Source organism: Corvus cornix, chromosome 9, assembly GCF_000738735.6.
Source record: "Corvus cornix cornix isolate S_Up_H32 chromosome 9, ASM73873v5, whole genome shotgun sequence".
NCBI classification, from domain to species: Eukaryota; Metazoa; Chordata; class Aves; order Passeriformes; family Corvidae; genus Corvus; species Corvus cornix.
Window position 1 is genome coordinate 24,676,488 of NC_046339.1, and position 27,377 is coordinate 24,703,864.

General features: G+C 47.7%; 3 protein-coding genes across 8 annotated transcripts in view; 1 reads left to right on the forward strand and 2 right to left on the reverse strand.

Annotated features, from left to right (window-relative positions):
- Positions 1-12,039, reverse strand: part of ARMC8 (armadillo repeat containing 8) — a 63,633-nt gene extending 51,594 nt beyond the window's left edge. For all 4 annotated transcript variants that reach the window (XM_039556843.1, XM_039556844.1, XM_039556842.1 and 1 more), the window contains exons 1-2: positions 11,923-12,039; positions 9,968-10,044 (exon numbers count right to left, since the gene is read on the reverse strand). In XM_039556843.1, coding sequence (XP_039412777.1) covers positions 9,968-10,044; positions 11,923-11,967 — 122 coding nt within the window. In that variant the 5' untranslated portion in view covers positions 11,968-12,039. The remainder of the gene's footprint in view (positions 1-9,967; positions 10,045-11,922) is intronic.
- A 1,398-nt stretch (positions 12,040-13,437) lies between these two features.
- DBR1 (debranching RNA lariats 1) lies at positions 13,438-22,236 on the reverse strand. Its single transcript, XM_039557117.1, has 8 exons — positions 21,995-22,236; positions 21,787-21,911; positions 21,605-21,685; positions 20,544-20,629; positions 19,927-20,151; positions 19,010-19,090; positions 16,588-16,733; positions 13,438-16,085 (listed from the first exon to the last, which is right to left on the reverse strand). Exons 1-8 carry the CDS (start codon positions 22,189-22,191, stop codon positions 15,410-15,412), a joined length of 1,617 nt encoding a protein of 538 aa, XP_039413051.1. The 5' UTR covers positions 22,192-22,236; the 3' UTR covers positions 13,438-15,409.
- Positions 22,237-22,974: 738 nt separating this feature from the next.
- The window catches only part of PPP2R3A (protein phosphatase 2 regulatory subunit B''alpha), a 57,811-nt gene continuing 53,408 nt past the window's right edge, over positions 22,975-27,377 (forward strand). The window contains exon 1 of one of the 3 annotated variants that reach the window (XM_010411136.4): positions 22,975-24,243. The gene's annotated coding sequence lies outside the window, so the exon portion shown is untranslated. Of the gene's footprint in view, positions 24,244-26,752; positions 26,895-27,377 lie in introns of those variants that run through there. The other 2 variants (XM_039556654.1, XM_039556655.1) reach the window with 2 other exon arrangements.

The window sequence follows — 27,377 nt, forward strand, 5'->3', positions numbered from 1 at the left end:
AGGAAGGAGGGAACAGCAGGAACAATGCAGTTACAGGGAGATGAGAACTTCAGCAGAACAACTCATCTGTGGTGACTCCAGGCCTAACCTTTGACAGCACCATGATCCAGAGGGAGATGCAGCCTTTCCAATTCCCAGCTCCAAGCTCTCCAGCAGGTTATGAGCCTGCTGCCAGGCACCAGCACAGCCAGAGCAGCCTCCCAAGAGAAACTCAGACTGGGCACCTGCACCCAGAACACCTCAGCACTACTGAGTTTCTCAGCTCAGGACTGCAACTGTGGAGAGCCAAAAGACAAATCTGAAGCTCCATAAAACAGAGCCCTTAAGATGCATTCGAGGTTGGATGGGTTTTTGGTTTGTTTTTTTTTAATATCCTGAATATTAAATCTTATAGTTTAGATTGAGACTAAATTCCGAATCATTTAACAAAATAACTTGAATTACAATCAATTTAATGTATAGACTTAAAACCTGATACTTATGCTGACATTTACTATAGTGCAATTAAGTAATTTACATTAAAAAAACCTGCAAGGAGGAGTAACACAGGCTGCCAACAATAAAATACTGCCGAGATCCTAGCTAAGTGCTTGGGAATATTGCTTCCTGAAGTGCTAAACCAGCTTTTTCAATCTCTTATTGCTTCTTAAAGAAATAAAAATACCATTTTATCAGTTCAGCCCTGTGACCACTCAGCTTTAAGTTATGAAACAACCTAGAGACTAGAAGAGCAGCAAGACTGATTTTCTTCCTACAAACTTGAGAAAAGCAGAAAAAAATTATCAGGTGATGTTTATCAGCTCTAGCAATGTTTTGGAACATTGCAACCCAAAAGCAACCAGTTCAATTAATTAGCTATAAATAAAGTGCAATGCATGCTAGTATTTGAACAGAGCATGAGTGTTTAAAATATTTTAGGAGTACATTAAACTAAAGAAAAATCTAATTTCCATCTAAATACAGCTTGAGAAGAGTTACGAGAGGAACTAATCTGCCACCTGTGTATGAAGTTCTGGTTTTATTCTGATATTTAATGTGTAATTACTTAAAGGCACCAGATATAGCCACTTCAGATAAGCAAGAAGCAATATTAAATATAACAGTTTGTGAGTAAAAGACCAGTTTCAATGATTCTTAACCAATAAAAAAATATTATTAAATGTCTACACCCTGAGAAAATTAGCAGTCAATGAAAATTACTATTGCAGAAAGAAGCTGAGGCGCTGACCTTCATCCTACACAGAAGTTACTGAAGTTCAACATCTTCATGAGGTCAGTTCTAAATTCGGGACTCCTTCCACGGGATAAAATCCCAATGCAACAGAAGAGTGAGCTCAGGTCCCAGCTGAGAAAGAAGCGACTTTCACAGCATCCCCAGTGAGTCCCCATACCTGCATCTCTCCTGCAAAAGAAACCCTGAGAAAGCAGCATGGATACAAGGACACCCACGGGGCAATTTGGTTCTACCTCCATCTTTAAATACAGTAAATCAAGCACAAACAGAACAAACTGTAGAATTCTGTTAGGAAGCCCGGGCACTTTCCTACGTCACCTTCCACCAAAGCAATACAAAAGATCTTGAAACAAACCAGAGTGACTTGAGGAAGCAGCCACAGGAACTCCACAGAAGAAGAGGAAATAAACAGCCTGCATGACATTTCCTCATCTTATGGCTTTTGAAAACAGCAAGGAGCCATATCTCAGGGGTTCCTAGACAGAGGAGGGTATCAAACATGAGCTGAACAATCACAGAAGGAAAAGTAGCCCTGGGCACCTCCAGCCAACGCTTTCACTTTTAGTATGAAACAGTTCACAGAGCTTCTGAGCCAGTTACACAGCCAGAGGAAGCTCCCAACACAAAGCACTATCAGGGCTGGAGATTTCTCTACCAGGGGCTGCCCAAAGTCACCAACAATAGAGTGATGCAAAGCAGCATTCTCAAAGGTTTCAAAAACTCAAAATACAACCTTCTAAAAAGCCGAGGTACTGGCAGCTGATACAGGGACACAGCTCAGACAAAAACCAGCTGCCCCAACTCCAGGAGAGTTTCTAAGTTTCAGGATCATAGAAGCAAATGGCACCTGCACTGGCTGCACTACAGCCAGAAGCCCACTGAGGAGGAGCTAAGTTTGGACAATTATGCTTCCTACAGCTTTTGTCTCCTCCTCCTGCTCCCTTCCCTCCGCTCTCCCATTTTTGTAGACAGATGCAAAATAACATCAGGAATTAATGACCAGTTTTGCATGCTAAAATATGTCCATCCATACTGTCACAGAATTAATTTCTAACATGGATACTAAGATGGCTTGAAGCTGTTTTCTACTCCTTTAGTAAGCAGAGTGTACTAACATGATTCCTGGTCCAATCAAGTGAATAAAATGTTACAAACTCCTGCCAACTCAAGCAAACCACAGAAGTCCTAAATCAGCTTATTTTTAAGGTTAATCATCAAGTTGGGAAGCAAAGTTTCAAGATTTCTAATCCCATTCAAAAATATCAGTTGATGCAATGAAAAAGATGATTTTACAGGAGAGAACAAAGCAGCACATCAAGACAGCGTTACTCAACTCCTTTGAATTTTAACACTTGGAAACTGTGACACAATCAACACACCGTGCAAACTAAACAAACAATATTTAAACAAAAGCTCCTCAATCCATGGTTGTTCTCCATCTTAATTTTGTAGTCTCAGTGCATAAAATCAAAGTGCTGTAGAAAAATAGCACCTGGCTATAATTACAGCATCACAGAACAGGAGAATTTAACACACATAACGCTAAAAGTGATCATTTAACCCAACTCCTCCATATCACAATGCCACTGAGAATGCTTGAACTCCTATCTCAAGTATCCTCTCTGGAGAGGCAACTTACTGTGTCGTAAGTTTTCCTGCCAAAGAAAGTCTACCAAACAGAAAGGGAAGTGTTTCAGTGACCCATACCTGTAGTTAGATATTGATAGCTTGCTCCTAGCCTGAATTTATCCTGTTTTCCAGTGCTCCTCTCGCTGTGTGTGACAGACTGCAGAAACCTCTCATACCAAACCTTCACTTCCACATCGGAGTTTACATCACGTGCTGCCCTTCTGATCAAGCTTAACAACGTCAGGTCTCCATGTCTTTGGCTGCAGTTTCAACTCAAGTTCCTTTGCAGTCTCTACCTGGACTGGCAAAAGGGAGCTGCTACTTCTCCCACCTCTCCCAAGTATGTTTTATTGCCTCATCCTTTGTACTAAGTCTGGATATTGTGCTACAAGTTACACAAGATCAGTAATGGATAGACAATTTGCCTCACTCAGCCTTAAAAACAATGTAACCCAAATTTAAAGGGCTTGAAATTAGTGGAGGATGGGAGTTTAGCTAACTTTTATTATATAACCTTTATAAACTAAAAAACCAAAACCAACAAAACCACAAAAACCATAGCTCGAGAGAGCTCCGTGCTACCAGCATTTCAATTTCAGCATCAATCTCTGCTATTTAACCACACTAGGTCCTAACAGTAAAGAATTATCCCAAAAGAGGTGTGGGCAAAACAGCTGCAGCTCAGCAGAACTCTCACAAATCCTCACTCAGAAAATCCCTGCTCTGTGATGACAGATCAGCAAAACACTTCACAACTGTCCTGAAACAGCCAAACCACATGAGAAGAGCAGCTCCACCACTGCTGCTTCACATGAATGACCCAAAATATCAAATACAGGTAACTGTGGTACCTTGGGTTTTTATGTCTCTATCTCCCTGCCAAGGATATTTCACTTCCCAGTATGAAGGACTGCCTTCAGCATTTAGCAGTGCATCCCACAGCTTAAGCTAAAATTAAATGAAATTTCATTAAACCAAGAGATACCTGTAACACTACATTTTTACTGCACTATTCTTCATTCACTGTCCCTTTTATTTAAAGTCCATTGTCCCATTTTAAGCCCACCACTCTTTATCTACAGAATATTGTCCACGACAAGTGATCCACATGAAGAAGTTTTAAGCTTCATTCAGTACAGGAAAATAGCTTAAAATGGCCTTGCAGCATGCACCTGGCTGTTCTAGATGTGACCTTGGAATATTGTTTGACACTGTCCACTGCACCTTAGGCCAGCAACCACCAAAGGATCACCAGACCCTATTAATTTAACATAGCTACTACCCATTAGATTGTAATAATCTAAAGTCCTTCTGATATGAAGCAAAACCTCTGATTTTTATCTCCAAATAGCCATCAGGGCTAAGATACTGCACTGGCCTAGTCATGTCTAAATTCCCTTTTTCAAATGGGCGTTACTAAATTCTCATTAGAACAGAAATCCCCTAATATCTGTAGGCCCATAAACTCTCACATTCTGGAGTTCCTGGACATTTCAGATAATGCCTGTTTGAAGTATATTTTAGCAAGTAATTCAATGAGCTAGCCTTCCTGCTACAATCCCCAAAGAACAGCATCTCAACAATTGACATTATCAGTTCAGCACCAGCACCACAGCATACACACTAAAGTCAGCTGAATCATCTGGTACACAAATTAATTGGTAAAGAGAGTTCTGTCCTTTGCATGTTATTAGAAATGCCAACCCTTCACAGGGCATTAGCATCAATGTTCCATATTGCAGATGGAAAATGAGCTTCTCTTGGAAAGCCACTAAATTCAACTTTTTTTAATACTGATTCCAATCAGTGCAAACTGGCAGCTTGGAACCAAAAACTCCCAATGCCAAATACGAAGAATCACAAACTCAGCAGCCTTGCTGGCTCTGTGGCACACATCCCTCAGGCCCAACCTCCGAGTTCAGTCTTGACAACACCCCCCACACCCCCAAAGGGCAGAACTATTTCTCCCTCAGCTGCCTGCTGCATGTGCCCTCCCCTGCAGGCAGGCAGCCACTGCCTTTGTGTAACAGATTAATAAGGGCAAGGTAAACTCTGAATGGCCATGTAGTGTTCAGCTGTGCTCAGCCTGAGGTCTGTTACTGAGTCCCACCTCAGGACTCCTGCGACCAATGCTCGCCCCCTTCTCTCCAGCTCCATCAGCCAGTCTGACAGAGGCTGCTCCTCCTCCCTCATCTGACTCCAAGCCTGAAATCATCGCAGCAACAGTATCACCGTGCTGAGGGTGGTATCAACAGAGGGTTTTGGAGAAAAGCGGCTTCACAGCCATCTCAAAGGCAGCAGCGAAAGAGAGTCAATAACCATCATTCTCTCATGAGTTCAGAGCAGTAACTGCAAGGCTTGAAATATTAAACATCCCTGTAAGGGTGAAATTGCTGGCCAAATGTCATAGGTACACCTGAAGTTTAGCCCACCTCTAAATATTAGACCAGGAGTTACAACACGTAACAACTTATTGCCAAAAAAAGCTATTCTGCATATGCACCTTTTGCTGCATTATAAAAAAAGCACAGAAGTGTGAGTACCTTTTCTCTGTGACAGGAATACACTTGCACTGAAGTGCATCTCCCTCTCTTCCCTCTGTCTATACCATCCTTCCACCTGACTAGAAAAACCACTGCACTGAAAGACCCTCTGCACAGAGCATTGGTTAATTCTCAGATGTTTAAGCCTTTCAGTTCCTTCTCTCCCTCTGAAAAGCCTTCCTTCACAGCTCACCTCTGGAAAGGGAAAAACCAACAAATGGAGCAGTGCTCCCAGCACCACCTAAACCTGCTCCAATTTCTGTCAGATTCTGCAGCTTCCCAGCTCCAAGCCACAAAGAGCCCATCCTGCAGTTCACAAAGCACCAATGAGGGACTGAGGAGCCTCTTCCCTCAACACATGAATGACTCTGCACAAAAACAATGCTTCGGAAAATTACATCACTTGTTGTTAGCCAACCACACCTCCAAGTTTCATGCGGGATATGCATTTACTACAGTGTACTGTCTAGGAGACAACAGAACTGACCAAAAACGTACAGGGGCAAACTATGACAGAACAACCCTCCAAGGACTGCTCTGTTTCCACAGGGCCAATGGAATATGCACAAAACCAAAACAGCTCCTGCAGAAAACCGAGGTTCAGAAGTGCCCACTGAGACTGAAAATGTCATGCAGCTGTTTGGGATGCAAAATGTGGAAACAAGTGTTCATCAGTTAGCGTTACAGAAGGTTTGTTTAACAGATAAGAACAAGAAGCAGAAGTAGCCTCTTCACAACTGTCTGAAGGGGGGTACCTGTTGCTCCATTAGAACTGAGATGGGAATTTCCTCTCTTCCCACTTCATGAAGTTGCCTCTCATATTTCACAGAGTTTTTGCAGTGGGCATGTGTGAACACTGCACTGATGATCCCTCCGACAGCCATAGCTGAGAACACAGGACACTATTACACAGCCATCTAAACGTGTGCCTGGAACACTTATTACAGACCCAAACCAGAAAAATAAAAAAAGTTGGATGCAAAACACACACTGTGTGAGGACCACGTGCCATTTCTATAGGATGTTTCTTTCACTGTGCTGAGAAATAAAATGCTCACGTGAGGTTGGAAAATGCTTGTCTACTAATTCCTGCTGGACATAAAGGACAGGAACAGCCGTAGCACAGGACCTCTCAGTGCACTACAAGGATGGTAATCTACAAGTCTTAGAGGATGACACCCTCTGACTGCTGAGGAACAGCCTGATGAGAAACAGTTGGGACCTTGAGTAAGCCAGGCTTGTCAGAAAGGATGCTCCTTTCAAACCCAGCCTTGAGGTGGGATTACACAGCTCTCCATAAAATGATAGATTGCCACTTGGAAGGCACAAAGCTAAATGTAAGCATGATAAAATGTCTCTCAAAGAAGCCCCCAGCCAGCAAATAAATTAGAGGATAAAAACAGGTATCAGTCTTGCATCTGAACAATGTGGTCCTGAGCTTAACAGCAGGTGAAAAGCAAATGACAGTCTAAGGATGACAATGCAGAAATGCTTTTAAAAAAATAAATAAATACTGCAGAGCACAAGATGATGTTGCAGCAACCACCTTGGGACAAATGAAGCTGTCACAAAAACACAGAAATTTACAGAGCCACTTCTGTTCTGCTCCTCTGCCAGTAACAGCAAAACGTTGAAGAGAACCTCTGAGAGACCACAGCATTTAATGCCCTGCAGTGTCTGTGTGAGGCAGTGCAAGCACTGCCAACACGAGCTGCACACCTGACATCAGTGCTGACCTTGCAGAACGCACTTAGAGCACGCTGGAGAAAACCTGAGCTCTACAACAGCAAGAGGAAAGGGTCACAGGAGCACCTAAGGAGATACAAAGCAAACCTGAAAAGACCTCGCAAGCATAAGCATGGCCACAATATAGAGTTCATGTTTACAGAAGGGAACCACTACATTAACCTTGCTCATCTACAAAGACAGTAAGCAGAAGGTAAAAACACACACTGCCACACAGATGTGGGTATGGAGATGGGCTTTGAACACTTTAGTTCACTACCAGGTACAGTAAAAAAGGCAGTAGTCATCTCAACTTTTCAAATCCTGAACAGAAATTCAGGATTTAGTGGCAGGTACTCACAATTCTCCCCTTCCTACCCACTATCAATATCCACATGAGCAGGACAGAAATGATGTGAACAGTTGTTCTGCAGGAAACTTGACATTTTGAAATAAGATCAATAGACCCACATGCAGCAGTACTGGACAAGAAGGAAATGGTTTCTGATTTCCCAGTAGAAGAAAAATAAAAAAGCTCCTAACCAGGTAAAGCTTTATTGTCTGGACATAGAAAACTCTAAATACCACCTCTCTGAAAATTCATGGGAAAGAAAGGGAAAAAAAGAGATTTTAATCATCTAAATGCTTTCAGAATATGTAATTAAAGCTTTCTCAAGTTACAAGATGAAAACTGGACTGGCATGATTTTCAAGTTCAAGAAGCATTTAGGTACATTTTACCTTTATCAAAGCTCATTCAGAAGTTGGGTTTCATTAAAATTACAAAGACGCAATGAAAAAAAGCCCCAAGCCCAAGTTATTCATTCAAGCATATGAAAAACAGGACTATGGTAACTGAAGACAATCTGCAGAAACAAAGCCTCTTACAACAGCCCATTTTCTCATTCTTGATATTCATACAGTTCCATCAATCAAAATAAAAATCTAGGTCATCAGTATTTCCAGCCAGGATGCAGGGAAAAAACAGCACATCTTAGGAAACAAAGATTTTCTGCAAAGGATGCAGCAGATCTGGTAAAGGTTCTGACAGGCACTCCTGGAAAAACTTTAATTCTTTCCTAGTCCACCCCAAATACCAGCTCGTTCCAACTTCAACACCTCTGCATATACCCTGAAATCAAAGAAAGAAGGACAAAGCAGTATTTTTCTACCCAAAAGGAATCCTGGACTGACAGAAATTTTTCATATATACACTACTCTAAATTCCATCTTTTATATATATTTTTATAGTCTTATTCTATCTTTTATATCAATTTTTCTAAAATGGACTGTAACATACCCACCCACCAATATTTCAAAAACAACACATCTGCCACATAGGACTGGCTCAGACTCAGTAAAGATACTCTCACAATTAAGATTTCAGCCAGAGCATCACAAATACAGTTTTACCATCCAAATCTGCCCTGTGAGAGATATTGTGAAATAAATTGGTATTTTCTTGTGTTTAAATACAAGAAAAGGATCTCAGCATAGAATCCACTGACACCCACAGACAAGATGAAGAATTTCAGATGTTATCTGAGACAAAGATGCTGCCTCAAACTCCTGTTTCTGGGAGACCAGTTATACTTCAAAAGATGAGTAACATATCAAAAGATAGGGAAGGGATTACCAAGGGTTGTGGGCTCCAGTCCTTTGAAAAGGAAGGAGAGCAGGGACGGAGTGCCAGCCATGGCTCAGAGCATCTGCCTGGGAGAAAAGAGGGGCTCAGTCACCCCACTGGGACACTGGATGAGACACGTCCTTCCCCAGGACCACCCCACCACCCTTTTGAGGAGGGGACTACAAAGGCCAAGGGGTGGAAGCAAAGCCAGACTCCTCTAGAGCAGACTTAGGGACCTGTACATAGTTACAGCAGGGTATCAGAAGTTCTTATACAGGTGAGGGGGTATTCCAGCCAAGAAAGCTCCCAGGTCAGTTTTGGGTTCTTCATGTATTTTAAAGGGACACTGAGATGTTGCCCCTGGACATCTGGAATAACTGTTTTCATCTGCCACTGGGAAACTCTCACTCAGGTTGTGCTAAGTAACACAACCAACATTCTCAGCTTTTTGATCCACTTGTTCCTCTGACTTCTCCTGGTGTTTTAGTAGACAGTCACAGCCAGCAACCTACTGGTAAGCCCAAACTGGTCTGGTTTCACCACCAAAGTCCGTCCTGGGCAAGGTCTCGCTTGCCACTTCGCTGGAAAAGTGATTCTAGTGGAAAGCTCATGGCCCAAGGACAGCAAGGGAACAACCAGAGCCTCGCAGCAGTTTCACTCCTGCTCCTTGACTCACTCTCTCAGTCACTACCCTGACCACTGGCATGAAACAGAAGTACGGAAATATAACTTGCATCCAAATTCAGTTCTGTGGAACCATTCTCTTGCAGCTTGCAGTTCCCACGGGGAGACAGAAGCCAAGCATTAAAAAACTCAAAGCCAGCACGCAGGCATGGCAGCAGGAGAAGGAGTAAGAGGCAGGTACACTGACTTGGCAGTGCAGTAAAAGAGTCTCAACAGACCTGGAAGAGAAGCAAAATGCGGCCAAAAGGCAGAAATATATCTGAAAAGAATTTCAGTGCTCACAGAATGTTTAACCTCATTTCTGGCAACTGGGAGGCTGTGTTATGAACCATATGCACTACAGAGAGAGAGTCTATATCAATACTATCTCTATATCAATACTGACATATTTGTGTTAAGATTTGCCAACTACATTTCTCAAAGAAACCATAGGAAGAGCTTCTTGCCCTTGACCTATCACTCTAGTAAGATCAAGTACACCTGGCCTATGCACAAGCAAGAGCCCAAGAGTGTTTCAATGACTTACATGACACCTTGCAGGACTTTTTGGGGATCGAGGTCAAACAATCTATCGACATAGTGGCGGCTACTGGCTGTGACCTCCTGCAGAGAGAGAACAAACAATGGCAATAATTTATATCAATTCATACAGTGGCTCATGCAGCAGCAAGTCTACAAAACCGCCCAGGCAAGAGGCAGGGAACCCACATAAATGTGCAGTGTGTTACTGCTGGGCAACATCACACAAAGATAACCCTGTGTTCAAGCATAATCTAGAGAAGATGAGGTGCATAACGTAGATAACAACATGGTAAGTGTCAAAGCAAGTTAACAGAGAGCTATTTATGAACTTCAGTTATCAGCCTGCCTTGAATCGCAATTTTGTTACATTTAATTACTATATAGGATAAAAATTAATTCCTGGAAGAAAAAGTTTCAAAGAGCAGTTTATGTTGCTCAAGAACCCTACCCGCAAACAAGCTCTCCAGAAGAAGGAAGCTCCTAACAAGACATTTTTCTGTAACTTAGTCACAACATACCTACATTTCAGAGCCTGTGCCACACACCTTCAATGAAACAGCAGCACAGTATTCCCCACAACATTCCCATAGAGCTGTATAAGACAAAGCAAATTCTCTTCTCGGCAACAGGACCATGCTTGTAAGCTACACACTTATGCACCACTGATTTGTTATTCCTTTTGAGAAGATCCAAAGTCGGAGATGGCAAGCATTCCAAAATACAAGGCTGGGAAAGAGAAAGGGAATTTTCCCTCCAGGTTCTCACGAACACGTGCCAGGGAGTGTTTCCATTATCTCACCTTCTTTTTTTTTTTTTTTTTTCCTTTTCACCAGCTCTCTTTTCATTAAGCTTATGTTCATTAAGCTAACTTTATGACTTTTCCTTGAGAGCTCTAAGGGAATTGAAAACTCTTCCTTGCTTTAACAAGTATCTGCTCCGGGCTGAGTCTACTCCTGCTTTCCCACCCCGATGTCAAGAGGCACCAGCAGCTTCTTGCCTGTGGTCTCACATCACAGAGAAGAATCATCTAGAGGCAGCAAGGCTCCTTTGTCTCCAGGAACACTATTAAATTATGCCACGTAAATCCTACAGATACACTTCCACCGTGTAACCAAAGACAGTATTTTTGAGAACTGCAACAGACTTTTACCTATCTGACCTATGTATTTACACGTAGAACTCTTCTAGACTTCAAAGATCCCGCAGCTTTCTGTTTCTAAAATATCCTGGCTTCCATCCCATCAGCTACGAGGTCCGCAATATGTAAAAGGACATTCACATGCAGGAAGTCCCCCAAAAAAAGAATTTATCGACATGATCAGTTTCACGGATCTCTTAAGCAACATGAATTTTTCAGGGAACAGAAGGAGAAGCGCCAACCCTCAGCTCTTGCCGCAGCACGCGGGCTGCACCTTTTGCATCGCTACTCCCAGCACCCGTGCGATGCAGCAGGATCGCTGTGCGCCCTAGGCCGTCCCCGGGGAAGGGAAGGTGGCTGTCAGAGGCTCCCGCAGCACGGCGGCTCCTCCCTGTCGCAGGAGCCGGGACGCCGCGAGGAGAGAGCCCCGGTTCCGGCACCGGCACAGCCCCCGCTCCGGGGCGGGCTGCGAGCGCACCTGGGAGCCCCTGCCCTGCTCCGCAGCCCCCGAGCAAGGGCAGCGCCGGCAGCGCCAGGGCCCTCCGCGTGCCGAGCAGCCGCTGCCCGGGGCCGGCGAGCCCGAGCCGTGTCAGCAGCGAACGACACGTCCAGAGCGCCGGTGCCTCCGCAACCACGGAACGGGCTCCTCGTAGAGCGAAAACCCGCGCCGGGAGAAGTTGCGGCGCGGGGAGCACAGGGAAGGAGCGCGGCCCCGCCGCCCGCACCGCCCCCGGCGCAGCCCCACGGCCGCTCCCGGCGCCGCCGGACAGCGGGGCCCGGCGGGGGCCAAGGTCAGGCGGGGCCCGGCCCGCGGCACTCACCGAGAGGACGCTCATGCGGAGCGGCGCCTCCAGCACACACGCCATCTTGGCGGAGCGCTCCGGCACCGGCGGCGCCTCAGGCCGGCGGGCGCGGGCTCATGGCGGGCGCGCGGCGGGCGGGGGCCGGGGGTAGCGGGGCGGGCCCAGCGAACCGGCCGGCGCCGAACCCCCGCTGCCGCCCCACCGCGCCTGCGCCGCCGCACGCCACCCGCGTGCGGGACGGCGCCCGCTGTGCGCACGCGCGGGGCAGGGCGCGGCCTTCGCGGGCCGCGGAGGGTGACGGCCCGAGGCGAACGCGAGCCCGAGCCGAGCCCGAGCCGAGTTGAGCCGGAGCCGAGCCGAGCCCGACTCGAGCCCAGCCCGAGCAGATGCGAACCTAAGCCGAAACGAGCCCGAGGCGAACCGAACACGAGCCCAAGCGCCCCGAGCCGGGCACGAGCCAGAGCCTGCCGAGTCTTTGTCCGAGCCCGAACCGAAACGAGCCCGAGCGGGGCCGAGAGGAGCCGAGCCCGAGCCCGCCCTTTCCCCTCAGCCTCACTCACACAAACGATTTGGCTACCTTGATTTTGTCATTGCTTTAGTTGCCAGCATTAATTTGTTTGGTTTTGAATTTTTCACAGAACACCCCAAAGAACCCAGGACTTCACTAAGATATGCGACAGGTTCTATAAGATCTGCTATTTTTTTATTAGCCCCACTATTACAGAGCCTGAGGCATGGGGACACTGACTGTACCCACCTTGAAGTCAGAACTAAATGGGAGGAGGATGGTAAAACCACAAAAAAATAGCAGAAACGTCACACCTCCGGTTCACACATCTCAACCTTTGCTCTTCCCAGTAAAACAGAGGCTTGGCAGCTGCTAGAGACTGCACAGGATAACAGGAGCACAATAAGCATACCTTAGGATGCAGTCACAAGGTGACTTTGATAGCTTTATTTTAAAAATCCTCCATTATGGAACAAGGCTATAGCTCTTTGCTGTTTTCTCTGAGCAGACCAATGACATGCTGTGAAAATACCTGTGTGCTGGCCTGGGATGGAACAGGTGAACACTTCTCAAGCACCAGTAAAAGCAAAAAGAGTTTTAGACTGAGTACACACACTGAAAAAACTGCAGTACAAGGGTTGTACAGAGAAACGTTTTCCAGAGGTTTCTCATCAAAATTTCAAAAGTTTTCAAAGAGAATCTAAATCTTCTTTTTAAAGAGGCCTGGAGACTCTGGGTCTTAAAAGCCGATTTAAATTTGTCAGTGTTCCCTAGAGTTTTCCATACTTTTTGAACTACCTGGCCTTTACTGGAGAAGCTCAGAGCTTCTATTGAATCCTCCTTGCAGCAGAGAATCTTGCCGACAGGGAAAATCCATTATGGATGAGAGCAAGGCAGGGAAGGACACTGCAAACTGCAAAGAGGGTGTGAACAACTGCAAGAAAGGGCACGGCAATTCTAGAGGTCAGACATGATTCACACGCAAAATACATTTATGTTCACTGTATTTACCAGCTGCACTCTGCTCAATGGACGCTGAAATACTTTATTAAAAAAAAATCGTTAAAAGGTTCAAAAATCAATATTGTATCTTGTCCAAGTCTCCTGCCTTCTAGAAACACATTTGTCAGAAGGGGGGGAGGCATGGGACAACACACGACAGAACAGTTTGGTTTAAAAACATAAGGACTCAGACTAAAAAGTCTTTTACATACAAGACACATCTCCTATTCCAGTGCAGAGACCCTGAGAGCTCAATGCCATCCACGCTCAGGTTCATTGGCAGGCTTTTCAAAGTCCATAACACAATTTACACTTAAAATACTTTATTTCCATTATAGTGTTCAGATCATGAGGCATGATTAAGATTTTACCACTGCAGACCCAGGACCCTTTTAAAGAGACTCATCTGCTTCAATAACTCTACCGTCGACAGTTCTCAGCTGCTTTACATACCCTGAGTGTCACACCCGGATTACTCCCAGTTTCTCCACACACCTCAGCTCTTTCGGCAGCTGTTCTGACACATGAGCTGTTAATTGAACTGTTGAGAGCACTAATTACGCCCTTTTCTAGCCCTTGAATACTTAGTATGTTTACTTTTTGTAGTAAACTGCTTGAGAGGGGAGGAAACAAGGAACCCCAGACCATGGAAGCGATTCAAAGACAGAATTCCCGACCCTTGATACACAACTCACACTCACTGATGCATTTCACTCACTGCTCCCTGTCCAGTTCCCTGTTCCTGTCAGGATGCTTTCTCCTCCACACTGCCAGTGCCTTGGAGGAGGAAAAGCACAGGAGCTACTTCTGCTCTTGGGGCAGCACGGCCATGAGGAATTCCATCTAAGAATTCCATCTGTCAGGAAGGCTAATGACTCTAATGACATATGCTTGAAAACATTGTCATTTTCATGAATTCGCTCAGTTTTATCCCCATGGCATCTTAGGCCAAAGGAGTGCCATTTGCTAATAATTCCGGGCAAAATAATAAAAGAAAACTTCCTAGAGGGTCTCTATTCTGGCTGCTCCTGCTCTCCCTCAGATGAAGATTACAAAGGTGCTTTGGAAGATTCCAAATCCAGTTCTAAGAGTTCAGCAGGTTACAGCTACTGAAGTGAGAAGTGAGGCTAATGATAGTGGGAGGTGTTACTGTCTCAGGCAACTTATAAACACCCACTGCCTTGTATGAACACACAACACAGCCCTAATTAGAGTTGAGACAGTGGTGATGTCTGCATTTAGGAAGCTGTCCTTCCTAACTACATCCATTTTAAGACATTGTTCTCAAGTTTTAAGAAACAGAACAGAAATGAGTTTTTAAAAACAGAGATGTACTCTTCCACTGTCCCCATAAAACCATCATCCTCCAAATCAAGAGACTTGGTTTGCTATCAAAACTGTAATTAAAAGCCAATTCTGGACAATACACATTGTTCTGTTTATGACCACGAAGTTTTTCTGTGGCACTATCACCAGAAACAAAAATCTTCATTCTTCTATTGCTGTTTTGTTGTCATGGTAATCCTATTTTCAAATTTCATACATAAAGTTATTGCATATGCTACTTTGTATTAACAGTTCAGTATAAAACAAGACAAAAGCAATAAAATAAAATCATTCAGTCTTGTAAATCAGACATCTTCTCACATGGACTCAGGCTAAGAGTTTAAGAGTTCTTGTTAAACAAGCATGGTGAGTCTTGTTCAGCTGAAGATATGGGGTATACACCATACACCAAGAACTGAAGCAAAATCAAGGATATATGAGCTTTACATCCTTTAACAAAGTACTTTGTTGGAAAAGTCTCAGCTTCTTTCTTTGATACCTGTTCTGGATAAATCACCTTCCCTGTGAGAAGTACATCCAGCCTCTGAGCTTAGGAAAGTAACATGACTAAGATCACATAACATTAAAAGCATGAGTAGTCCACTACAGTTCTCACCACCTTCCCACAAAAAGGCTGAGAGAGAACTTAGTTATACACCTTGTGAAGCATTAATCTGTTTTATCTTCATCCTCTGCAGCATAGATAGCTTGGTTCCTTCTCTTGATTTTTTTAACACCACTGTTCCCATTTTCATCACCACCAATTCGCTTTAACGATCTCTCCGTGGAGCTCTTTTCCTCCACCTGCTTGCTCCCACCAGACTTCTCCAGTTCCTCGTTGTTGGAGTCCATGGCATCGTCAGATGACACTGCCATGGAGTCTGGCATGATCCGGATGTCGGAGAAGCTGGTAGAGAACTCAGGAGGGTGATCAGGGGAGGGATCTACAGAACATGTACTCAAGTCTTCATCGCCACCTTCGTCATCCAGCATTATTTCATCTGGATTAAAGGATGAGAGGCCAGAATTATCTGTATTGTATTCACTGGGTTCCTCTGCTGACCCAGTACTGTCCATCTCCTCCTCCTCCTCCTCTTCACATTCACCTCGTCCTGAGCTCTCTTCTTTAGCCTGCTGGATCCTGTCATTGATGTCAGTGAGGCCAAACTGGGCACAGAACTCAGTGGTCTGTGGATTGATGGTATGAACTGGCTCCATGTTTTTTTGGGGCTTGCTGGGATCATAACAAGCAGCTGTCAATGTGAAGTTGCAAGGAATTTTGAGGTCATTGTTCAGCTCTTCTAACACCTCTTTAATGGCTTCTTCTGTCACACTGTAGTCCCACCTAAACAAGTGCATAAAGTTTAAACAAGTGCAGCAAGTCAAAAGGTACTGCCTGTTCCCACTGCAGAGTGCAACCTTCAAAGATGGACTATAAATTCATCCTACAACAGACACTTTATTCCTCAAATGCTTTTTCAGGAAGGTTTTAATCTTCTTTTGGTCAGTACTGAGACACCCTTCTCCCCACCAAAGATTTGTGTACTATGTCAACCCACACCCATAACCTAGCCTGATTTTCAGCCTCATGCTGTAGTTTCTGTCCCTCAAATGCTGGTATCTAAGTTTGCAAAACAAAACTAACTGCCCAGGTAGAGCAGTAAAGAAGTTGTATGCTTCAGAGTATATCTTTTGTCAACATCCCCTTTTCTTTCCAAGGCATTTAGCAAGTCCTACAGGCATTACAGGCTGCAGAACAGAAACACAACTCCAACATAACTTTACTTCCAGTCCAGAAAAACAAATAAACAAAGCACACTTTCATCTGTATTTTGCAGACAACTTACTTGGCATGGAGGCCATTCTTTTCAGGCATATTCCAGGAGCTCTGGGTCACATTAACAAGACTGTTGGTGGCCTTGAGGACTGCAATCCATTCCGCATCATACTCCAGTGAGTCGCCTGCATTGGGATCATGCTCCACATCTATTATCTACTTACAAACACACAGAAAACAGATGAAGTGAGATATTACTCTTGACACCAGAATCTGATTAAAGTTTCAAGTGTTACTTTCACTGTACAGAGTTTTAATGAAGTTTAAACTACACTGAGATAGTGGTCTCAACCAAACAAGTCCTCTCAAGCCAGTCCCCCATATGGCGCTAACAAAGGACAATCAGCAACAGTAAAAAAGGCATTTCTGAATCTTAGCTAACAGCAATTAAAAAGCAAAACACACTCTCCTCGCTACTGCCAGCAACTGGACAGTGATGCAACTTAGAAATAGAATTTGCCTGCTCCTAAATTCATGCTGACTTCTGTTGGAGGTTAGTATTTTTTCCTTTTTTTTTTTTCTCTTAGGGAATTTTTCTCCCATTTGTTGACTAAGAAACTGAAACGACAGATAGTTAAGAGAGACAAAAGATGTGGCCAGGATGGAGTAGGAGGTGCAGTTCACTACATCTCTTAGCTGGGGAGTTTTCTCTTGGGAAAGGCAGAGATACTGTGAGCTTTTGGCTGGGAGTGAGGGGATGGGCTTGGGCCTCGCTTGCTCTCAGGATCAGAGGTGAGATGGTCGGTCGTGGTGCCAGGGTGCTGCTGCGGGGAGAATTCGCTGCCACTGGGGAGTTCTGTCCTTCACTGCTTCTCCTTGCCATGGGTGAGTCTTTGTTCATGAGTGACCACTGAACTGGGACCTTTTCAACACCCGATCCCACTGGGAAGGACCCTCACCATCTACTCAGGTGCCTCAGGGGAAAACCCAGGACCCCAAACCCCTCCTCCTCTCCGAGGGAGTGTGTCTCAGCTGCTTGTGGGAGCCTGGCTGCCACTGCACAACCCCACTGTTTTCTGCTGCTGCTTCGGGCTTTTTTTTTTCCCCTACACTTCAACCTGACACCCCGCGGCTCCTGGCATGGCCCTGGAGTTTCTACTACACTTTGTTTGCCACCCCAGGTGTGCCCATCCCTGCCGTTCCAGCCACCGCTCCAAGGTTCCTGCTGCAGCCCATTTCGCCGTCCGGAGGGGCACCGGGTCCCGGCTGCCCCGGGGGTTGGGGCAGGAAGCCCCTTTTCCATCCCTTTTCCATTCCCTCCCGCCGGCCGAGCCGCCATTACCCTGTGAGGGGAGAGGCGGCCGAGCTCGCGGCACAGCGCCCCCTTCCGGCGCGGGGAATCCCCGCAGCCGCCCGCCCGGCCGGGAGCCACGAGCGCCCCTGGCGGCCGCGAGCGGAGCTGCAGCGAGGGGAAAGCGCCTGCGGCCGGGAGCGGCGGCGCTGGGCTCCGCTGCTGCGCGCTGGGGCTGCCCGTGGTGTTGGGCTGGCTTGGTTATATGTATATATATGTATGTATATTCATAAAGAGCTGTTATTCCTTTTCCCATATCATTGCCTGAAAGCCCCTTAATTCCAAAGTTATAATAATTCGGAGGGAAGGGGGTCATATTTTCCTTTCCAAGGGAGGTTTTCCACCTTCCTTGGCAGACTACCTGTCTTTCAAACCGAGACACTTTTAAGTGGATACACCCCAAGAATTGACAGGAACAGTCAATCTGCTGTATGAACACCCACTCTTAACACAGCAATGAATTAACAGGAAATGTTTTTAAACTCTTTCATGATAAATTGAAATTCAGATCACTTGGTCTTCAGTGACATGAACCAAATCAAACCATCTGGGTTAGCCAAACCCGTAGTCAGGCTCTAACTTTAAATACTCCACAAACTAATTAAACCCTCCATGCTGCTGGAGGTAGTACTAATCCTGATCAGTTTTGCTACAGGATTTTAAGTGTGGACTAGCACTCATGTCCCCTTGCATAGATAAAGCCCATCCTCATAATCTCTACCATCTTCAAAGGAAGTTACTAGGGCAAATGGATCCAAAGGACAGACAATGAACCGCTTTCCCTTTGGGATGATAAATAAAAGCTACTCTAAGACTAGTAAAACACTTGAGTGCATTTGTAGAACATGCTATCAGCAGCTCACTCTCACAACAAACTATTTCAGACTCATCCATTGAAGTCAGGTACTTGTTCTAACATGGATGGAAATGGTAGGATTAAGGAAACACAGCACCTACACAACACCATCTGCTTAGTTCAGGACAAAATCCTATAAAGACCATTCCACAAACCCAGCATTCCTAGTTTCTTTAAAATTCCTCCACTTATCAGCACTATTCTTCATCTTATATCTAAGAACATCATTAGCAGTTCAGACAAACGAAATACTTAAGGTGAAAATCCTCTACACATGTTCATCACCTGCAGGAAGTCTCTGTGTGGCAGGCATTTATCCAGAGCCAGAAACTTGGTTGCTTTTGGTAACTCGTCTTTGGAGTTTGTCTAGGAAGCAAATGGTGTTAACACAGTCGTTAGCACTTCTGTGGAATTTGACCATTCTAAACAAGCTTATAGACAGGTTTAAAGGTGTGATTTCTACAGAAAAATACTTCCTGAAATAGAAAATTAGCAGGGACAAAGAGAAGCACAGACTTCACTGGTAGTCTAACAGGAAGCAGGATGCAGATGATAGCAAGATAAAGCAAGAGCTACATTTCAGCACTAACCAGGGCATCTGAGCACATCCAGCCTTGGCACAAAAAGAAAAACTGTAGCTTAATTGGAAACAGACTTGTTGAGCCTACAAGGTCTGGAGTTACATTTTTACAGCTAAATAATTTGCAAATAGGAACAGCACTGGCACCTCCCTCAGGAATAATTATTTCAACTACAGGCTGGTTTTTGGCTTAACCCCAGGCTACCAGACCTGCAAAGGTGTACTACAGGGATCCTCCCACTCCCAGGTAACCACCCTCTTCAGACACTCCTTTATCACCTATTTTGAAGTTATCTCCTTTTTATCACCTATTTTGAAGTTATCTCCTTTACCAACAGAGCAGGAGAGTGCTTTTCTATACAGTTAAATTAACAAGTTTCAAGAACAATAACTTTAGCTATTGCATGCTCTTCCTGAAGAAGATTAGGGAGTTACACCCCTCATTTATAACATCTCTTTAACTTACATAAAATAGTAGTCCTAACACCACTTAACTTTCATGGCTTAAGCTGCGTTTTAAGAACAAAAACCACAAAATTGCTTTTCTGGACACGATTACCTGCACTAGAATTCTAAAGTGTGCCTGGGACACATACATTCTTAATTTTCTATCCCCCTTTACCTCGTGTTGCATGAAAGCTGCAAATTTAACGTGGAGATGTGCTGAGAACCAGTAGGTGGGTTTCAGGTGTTGCAGAAGCTCTGAAGCAGCAGGGCTTCCCAACGTGTTGCTCTCCACTTCTTGACGGAAGAAGGATTTCATTTTGAGGAGCTGTTTCTTGTTGCCATAGTGATAGATGCTCCTTGGCCAGTCATGTGACATAAATATATCGATGGGACGCTTTAGCTGTCAGGCCAAAAAGCACATGCCATAAATACAACATATTGACAAAGGAGTTTAGAAATTACTTGGGGCAGCCAGCTGTGTTTTATATTGCCTTATAAAAGAGTTCATATCATCACTATAAGCCAGGCACTCAGAGGAAATCATAGCTAGAGAGCAAGTCCTCTGCCCACAAAGGCATCTTCTTCCTCATGAAATTTTTAGAAGCTTTGTTTAAAAGGGATAATGGCTAAGCACAATATTCCTCCTCAAAGGACACATCCTTCAGATGTCTGATCAACGTGTTAAAACATGTTTTGGTTCAACATCCAGCATACTTGATCAGAGTAGCTTTAACTTCCTACTTCTAAATTAATGAAATTACCCTTATTTCAAAAAATAGACTTCTCACTGACCTGTTTGAGTTTGAAGACTTCGATATTCCTCACATGATAAGCACTTCTGATGGTCTGCTGGTTGTATGGTGGGCACTCAAAGTGGCCTGAAATGTTGAAAACAAGAATAGTTGCCTGAATCGCTAGTTCCCTCCAACACAGCAGCTTTTTGGGGTCACACAAGGCTGTGATTTTTTGTGATTGTTCAGAGTGCTGCCACCCCCCATGAAACTACAGCTTAACAGGTTCAGCAGCAGCCTAAATATCCCTGTCACTGCCCACAGGCACCACAGGCTCCGGAAGCACCAACATGTACCCTGACAAAAGTTTCCAACTTTGCCTTGGGACAAAAAACACAAATGCCAAGCATAGCTCCTACATACTCTACAGAATTACAGAAATATTGCTTTTTTAGTTCTTGCCAAAAGAGTCTCATCTCATATCCCTCATGCAATATTCAGACATACAGAGTGTCCTCTTGATGACAGCAAATTTAATTAGCATCGACAGGCATTAGACAGAATGAAGTGTTCTAGGAAACTGGTTCAGTACTTTGCAGCTTGAAAGCCACCTGCAAAGCTTCTCTGAAGCTGTTTGCTAGTAAAGACAGCACAGTACAGTAACCACAAGGACCACTCTTTCAAGTGCTGAGATCAGAAAGAATAAACTATCTTCTACTCACTGACATGGGGCATCATCTGTGACAAGATTTTTGCCACCCTTCCCAGGAAGAACTCTCGAATACACACCCACATAACCAGGAGGAACCAGATGTACTGATCCTAAACCTCAGGGCAGGATAATACACTTATATAATGTCACAGTTATAAACAGTTTCACCCAAGGAACACCTAACAGTGTTGCACTGCACGCTGAAAAATCAACACTGTTCCAAGAACGCTCCAAAGGCACCTTGGAATGCTGCGGTCGCCGGGCAGCTACTGACTCATCTACCAGCTCCAGAAAAATCCGTGGATTTAACCAAGGGTGGTTTCCAGGCTAGGAGACGGTACGGGGCTGAGCACAGCCAGTCCCTCCCCCCATGGCGCGGCCCTGCTCTCCCGGTCCCGCTGCCCCGGTACCTTTCCGGTAGTCGTGAGACTTGAAGATGCCCGAGATGCCGCCTATCCTCACGCCGCGGAACCGCACCACGCCCGCGTAACCTGCGGGACACGGGAAGGAAGGAGGTCACGGAGAGGCCGGGCAGGGCAGGGGCTGTGGGGGGAATCGCCGGGGGACCGGGACTGGAGCGGAGGGGCCTTACCGAGGTAGTAGATGTTGGGCGCGACCCACCCGCCGTAGGGCAGCTCCTGCAGGTGGTTAGAAGCCTCGTGGTTGCCGCCGATGAACACGGTGAGCACCGGGGCTTTCTTCTCGCCCGAGTAGTACCTGCGGAGACACGGCAGCTGCTGGACCCGGCCGAGCCCGCGCGGGTCGGGGGCCGGAGCTGGGGCCGGGCCGGCGGCACTCACCGGTAGAAGGTCTGCATGTGCCGGTACTTGGCCGGCACAGCCATGCAGCGCAGGTCCGCCTCGTTGCGCACGGCCTGGAAGTCCCCGCAGCAGAGCAGCAGGTCGGGCCGCACGTTGTGGCGCCGCTGCAGCAGCTCCAGCGTCTCGTACATCTTGTCCAGGGCGCCGTGGCAGCACCCGGCCACCGCCACCTTCATCGCCACCACCGCACCGAGCGGGCGCCGCGCGCGCCTTCCGCGTCACCTCCCCGCGCGCCCTTGCGTCACCTCCCCGCGCGCCCTTGCGTCACCGCCGCGGCTGCGCCGTGTGGGGGACACGGCCCGGGGGAGTCACAGCCTGTGGGGAGTCACAGCCTGTGGGGATACAACAGGCCAGGGACGCGGGGACCTGGGCCCGCCCCTTCATCGCCGCTGCCCTGCTCGGAGGGACCCTGCCCAGTGACCTCCGGTGGTTCCCTCCCGCCCTACCCGAGCAGGGAGGTCGTACCCGGTGACCTCCGATGATGCCTTGCAGCCTTCCCCGTTCTGCACAGAAAGGGTGGCCAGGCATTGGAATGGGCTGCCCGGGGATGTGGCGGAGTCGCTGTTCCTGGAGGTGTTCTGGAGCGAGTTCAGAGCAGGAAGCGGAGCTGGGGAAGGGTCGCCATTCTGAGAGGAGCAGCTGAGGGAGCTGGGGGGGCTCAGCCTGAAGAAAAGGAGGCTCTGGGGGGGCCCTTCTTGCTCTCCACAACTCCCTGTGACAGGAGGGTGCAGCTGTGGGGGGTCGGGCTCTGCTCCCAGGGAACGAGGGACAGGACAGGAGGACATGGCCTCAAGCTGCACCAGGAGAGGTTTAGGTTGGACATCAGGAGGAATTTCTTCATGTAAACAGTGATTAGACACTGGAAAACGGGCTGCCCAGGGAGGTGGTGGAGTCCCCATCCCTGGAGGTGTTTAAGGAAAGACTGCACGTGGCACTCAGTGCCCTGGTCTGGTTGACAAGGTGGGGATCGGTCACAGGTTGAACTCGATGATCTCAGAGGTCTTTTCCTACCTTGGTGATTGTGATTCTGTAACTGGCCAGTGGGACCTTCACTCCGGGCATTAACACCGGCACCGTGATGAGCACCGCGGCCGTGACTGGTCAGGAAGGCTCGTTTCACAGAGAGGGGTTGTACAGCGGGGCAGGAGCCCCTGCGGGGGTAGCCGGGCTGCGCAAGGAGGGCACCACAGCAGCCGCCGGGCACTGCGCGCACCTCCTCTGCCAGCCCTGTGGGGAGCAGCACAAGCTGTACTTGTCCCTCACTGCGTGGCTCACAGACCACAAAGTGTTGGTGGAGCAGCACGAGCAGTGGCTGTGCGCGCTTCCACCTGGCGTTTTTGCTGATAAAACACCGACGTGGGGCCAGTTCAGCACCAGGCAGGCGTGTTTTCAGCATAGCCAAGCACTGGCTTCTGTAACTTTGTAGCACACAAGGACAGGAACAGTCAGCGACTTCACCAGGGCAAGCGCGTAGGAGGCGGGGTGAGAAATCGGTATCTCCCCTTTTCCTTGCGGACTGACGGGCTCCCTCTTTGGAGAGCACCGATTTCCTGCTCGGAAGGGCAGTAGATTGGGTTGTAGGGGTGGCCTTGTATTGTCACGTAGTAAAACCACTCCAGACTTTTTCCATTTCAAGACTGGTTTGGAGGTTTTTTAAGTCTTGGGATTGAAAAAAATTGCAAGGACATAGTTAAGCATTAACTTGCTACTGCTTCCCCTGTAATCATGGAACCAAGCAGACATTCCTGTTCCCCCATGGTAGCAAGAATTACATAATGGCCTCTCTTTTGGTACTAAGAAAATATGAGTGTTGTCTCCTACATTTCATAATTTCACAGTGTTGTATTACTCTGTGTACTTTGGGGCTCGTCCAAGCCCAGCTGAAGTGAAGGGTAAAGTTCCTCTGGCTTCCAAACCCCACAAGTTTCCAAGGGCAAAGCAGACACGGAGTGCTTTGGGTGCACTTGGCTCTTTCACTGACTTTGCTTAGACCTACCTGGAGTAGTGCAAGAACTCATCAGTCCAACACCTCTCCTGGGAAAGCTTTCCAACTCTGGGGAAGAACAGCAACCTCTCTCATTTGCCATGTCTCAGACTTCCTGAAAGGAAGGGGTGAGAGACAGAAAAGGCCCATGAATCTCTGGAAAAGACCATCTTACCCAGGGTACGCCATCTCGAGGGGCATCCTGAGACACCTGCCCACCCAAATTCATCCCCATCCTGGCAAGGTAAGCTGATACTGTAATTGTATTTCCTGAGTTTGTTGGATCAGGCTCATTTCTTGTACTCCATGTGCCACTTATCCCAAGTGAACTGGTGCACAGTAGAGTCTAAAAAGTTTGGCTTCTTTTATGTTGTAGCATTTTAGTATTTGCACACACTCAGGATGCATCTCAATATCCATAATTAAACTCGGAGTGTTCACTGAGCAAAACTGCTCTGACCTTTCCAGAGCACAAAGGGAATCAGCCATGCTGCTGTTTACAGGGTAAGTGGCAGCAAGTTAATGCTTAACTATGTTATTGTAATTTTGTTCAGTCTTTCAAGACTGTTTGAAAACCCATGTGACTGAAGCACAGCTCTCTTCCAGCGCATGACTGCCCCATGTTTGGCCTTGGATTGGGTTTTGCAGTCAGTCTCTTGCCCCAGTTGCCTGTGCATGTGTCTCGTGCCTGGATGTCCAGTCCTGCAGCAGAGGACCAAGTGCACATCCTGTCCTGCATGAAAGGCCAGGGAACTGTGAGGCCAAGGAGGGAAAAGTCCCAACAAGTGGGCTCAGGTCAGTGGATTGCTTGGGTAGGAGGTATATGCCCTTTTGGATGTTGCCTGCCTGCACTGACCAGTAAGTAATGTTTTCTTCCTGAGCTGACTGTGGTAGTTCAGTACCATGAAAGTCGTTTTCCTCTCCAGAGAAATGAAGAATAAAAGGCATCTGAAGGGGCTGTGGATGACAGAGTTGCTTCCCTTAACTCTGAGAATGGAATGAGAAGAGCTTTTGAAGACTTTTCTGTCAAGTGCTTCCTAGTGGTTTTTAGAGTATACTAACAGATTTCTAGCATGATTTACACATTACTAAAATGAAGAGGAACAGCAAAAGGGAGGCATCTGTATTTGACTTCTGGGGAGGGATGGCATGGCTGGGAAGGGAGGTACAAGGAGAAGGGCTGGAAGACAGCGTGAAGGAGAGGGAGATACACTGGAGTGCAAGAGACAAATCTGATGTGTTCCAGCTGAGATTTTGAGCTGCCCCTGTAAGCTGTGAGGCGGCAAGTTGGCGTGTATGTGTGCAACTGAAGGGACGGGCTGCTGCAACCAGACAAGACTGAAGCGTCCTTAGGAAAAGGCCCCACAAGGCTGGCCTGAACATCGCATGGCTCACTTGCAGCTGTGTCCAGGTGTCTTTGGGCATCTCCTCCCCTAGATCACGTCTGATGATTGCAACATGATCTGCAGTGCAGCAATACAGCTGCCAACGCAGGGCCTGTTCTGGGCTGAGGCGCTGCAGCTGCTTCCCTGTTCCAGCTGCACCAGCAGGGTTCTTTCCCTCTTGTTACCTTTTGCCAGAAGGCACTACTGATGGCCTCCAGCCAATGAGGGCTGGAAGCTGGCTGGAGGAAAAGAGATGAAGCAACCCTCAGTAAATTTGCAGATGACACCAGGTTGGTTGGGACTGTTGATCTACTCAAAGGCAGGAAGGCTCTGCAGAGAGCTGGACAGACCTGATCAAAGGCCTGAGGACAGCAGCGTGAGGTTCAGCAAGGCGAAGTGCCACATCCTGCACTTGGGTCACAGCAACCCCCTGCAGCTCCAGCCTGGGGCAGGGGTGGCTTGAGAGCTGCTCAGCAGGAAGGGACTCATGGATGCTGGTCGACAGCAGCTGGATATGAGCCAGCAGTGTGGCCAAGAAGGCCAATGGCATCCTGGCCTGTATCAAGAGCAGTGTAGCCAGCAGGACCAGGGAGGTCATTGCTCCCCTCTACTCAGCACTGGTGAGGTTGCACTGCATTCAGTTCTGGGCCCTTCACCTCTAAAAGGATATTGAGGGGCTGTAGCATATCCAGAGAAGGGCACCAAGGCTCGGGAAGGGTCTAGAAAACATGCCTCATGAGGAACAGCTGAGAGAGCTGAGTTTGTTTAGCTTTGAGAAGGCTCAGGGGGACCTCATCGCTCTGCACAACTCCCTGACAGCTGTAGTGAGGTGGGGCCGGTCTCTGCCGTGCCTGCAGTGAGACGACAGGAGGAAATGGCCCTAAGGCAAGACAGGGGAGATTCAGATTAGCTATTAGAAAAAAAATTCCACTGTTTGCGCGGTCAGGCATTGGAATAGGTTGCCAGGTAGGTGGTGGAGTCATGGTCCGTGGAGGTGTAGAAGAGACGTCTGGATCTGGCACTGGCTGATGTGGTTTAGTGGTTACGGGGTTACAGAGGCAGTGCGGGGTGCATGGTCGGACTGATGATCTTGGAGGTCTCTTCCAACCTTAACGGTTCTGTGATTCTGTAAGGGCGTTGGTGGCGTTCCTGAGGGGAGAACAAAACCCGCCGTCCGCGGAGGCTGGTGAGCCGTAGGCGGGGCTGAGGCGCGGATCGGCGGTGAGGCGGCCCGGGGGCTCTCTGAGGCGGCCCGAGGCTCGTGGGGCGGCCCGGGGGCTCTCTGAGGCGGGACCCGCCTCCGTCCCCCGCCCCCCGGCCCGCGGCGCTGGGCGGGCCCGGCCGTGCGGAAGGGGCGGCCGGGGCGGGCGGCGGAGCGCGCCCGGCGGCGGGAGCGGCGCTGGGCATGGGACGGGACGGGGCGCTGCCCTGGCGGGTACGTGCGGGCGGCGGGGCCCGGGGCTGGGGCTCGCCCTGTCTGAGGCAGCGGTCGGTCCCGCGGCTCGGAGCGGTGGGTCGGGGTTCCCGCGGGGCCCGGCGGCGGGGGCTCGGGGCGGTGTCTGTGGATGAGGAGCCAGCGCGGGGGTCCCGGTGCGGGCGCTGGCGCGGTCCTGGAGGGTCTGGCGGGGTGTGCTGAGGGCGGCGGTGCCGGGCACACGCGGGAGGCGATGCTCACCCCGCACGCCTTGGGAGCGCGGGCGCTCCGCGGTGCCTGGGGCCGGGGCTGTGAGCTGTCCCTGGAGACTTGTCCCGAGGGGCTTAGGCGTAGCAGGTTCTGAGCACGGCGCGTTCCCAGCCCGGGCTGGCCCGGAGGTGTTGGCTGTTGAGAGCCGGAGGTTAACTCCCGTGAGGGGTCTTCAGGCTGTTCTTTTTCTGTGACCACTTGCCCCAGCACCCTGGGTAACTGGACCTTCCATTATCTTCACTGCAGCTGTGAATGAATACGTGGTCGTGAAAGCAGGATTAATTTTTTTCCCCGACGTATTTCTTCCTG

What these genes read in the sequence shown, in the direction of transcription:
- DBR1 (XM_039557117.1), bottom strand. Translation starts at nt 22,191, where the DNA reads ATGAAGGTGGCGGTGGCCGGGTGCTGCCACGGCGCCCTGGACAAGATG. An exon ending in AAGTCTTCAAACTCAAACAG is followed by an intron (nt 20,152 to 20,543) that starts GTCAGTGAGAAG and finishes TTGGCCTGACAG; the next exon opens with CTAAAGCGTCCCATCGATAT. An exon ending in CACACAGAGACTTCCTGCAG is followed by an intron (nt 16,734 to 19,009) that starts GTGATGAACATG and finishes GTTTGTAAGTAG; the next exon opens with ATAATAGATGTGGAGCATGA.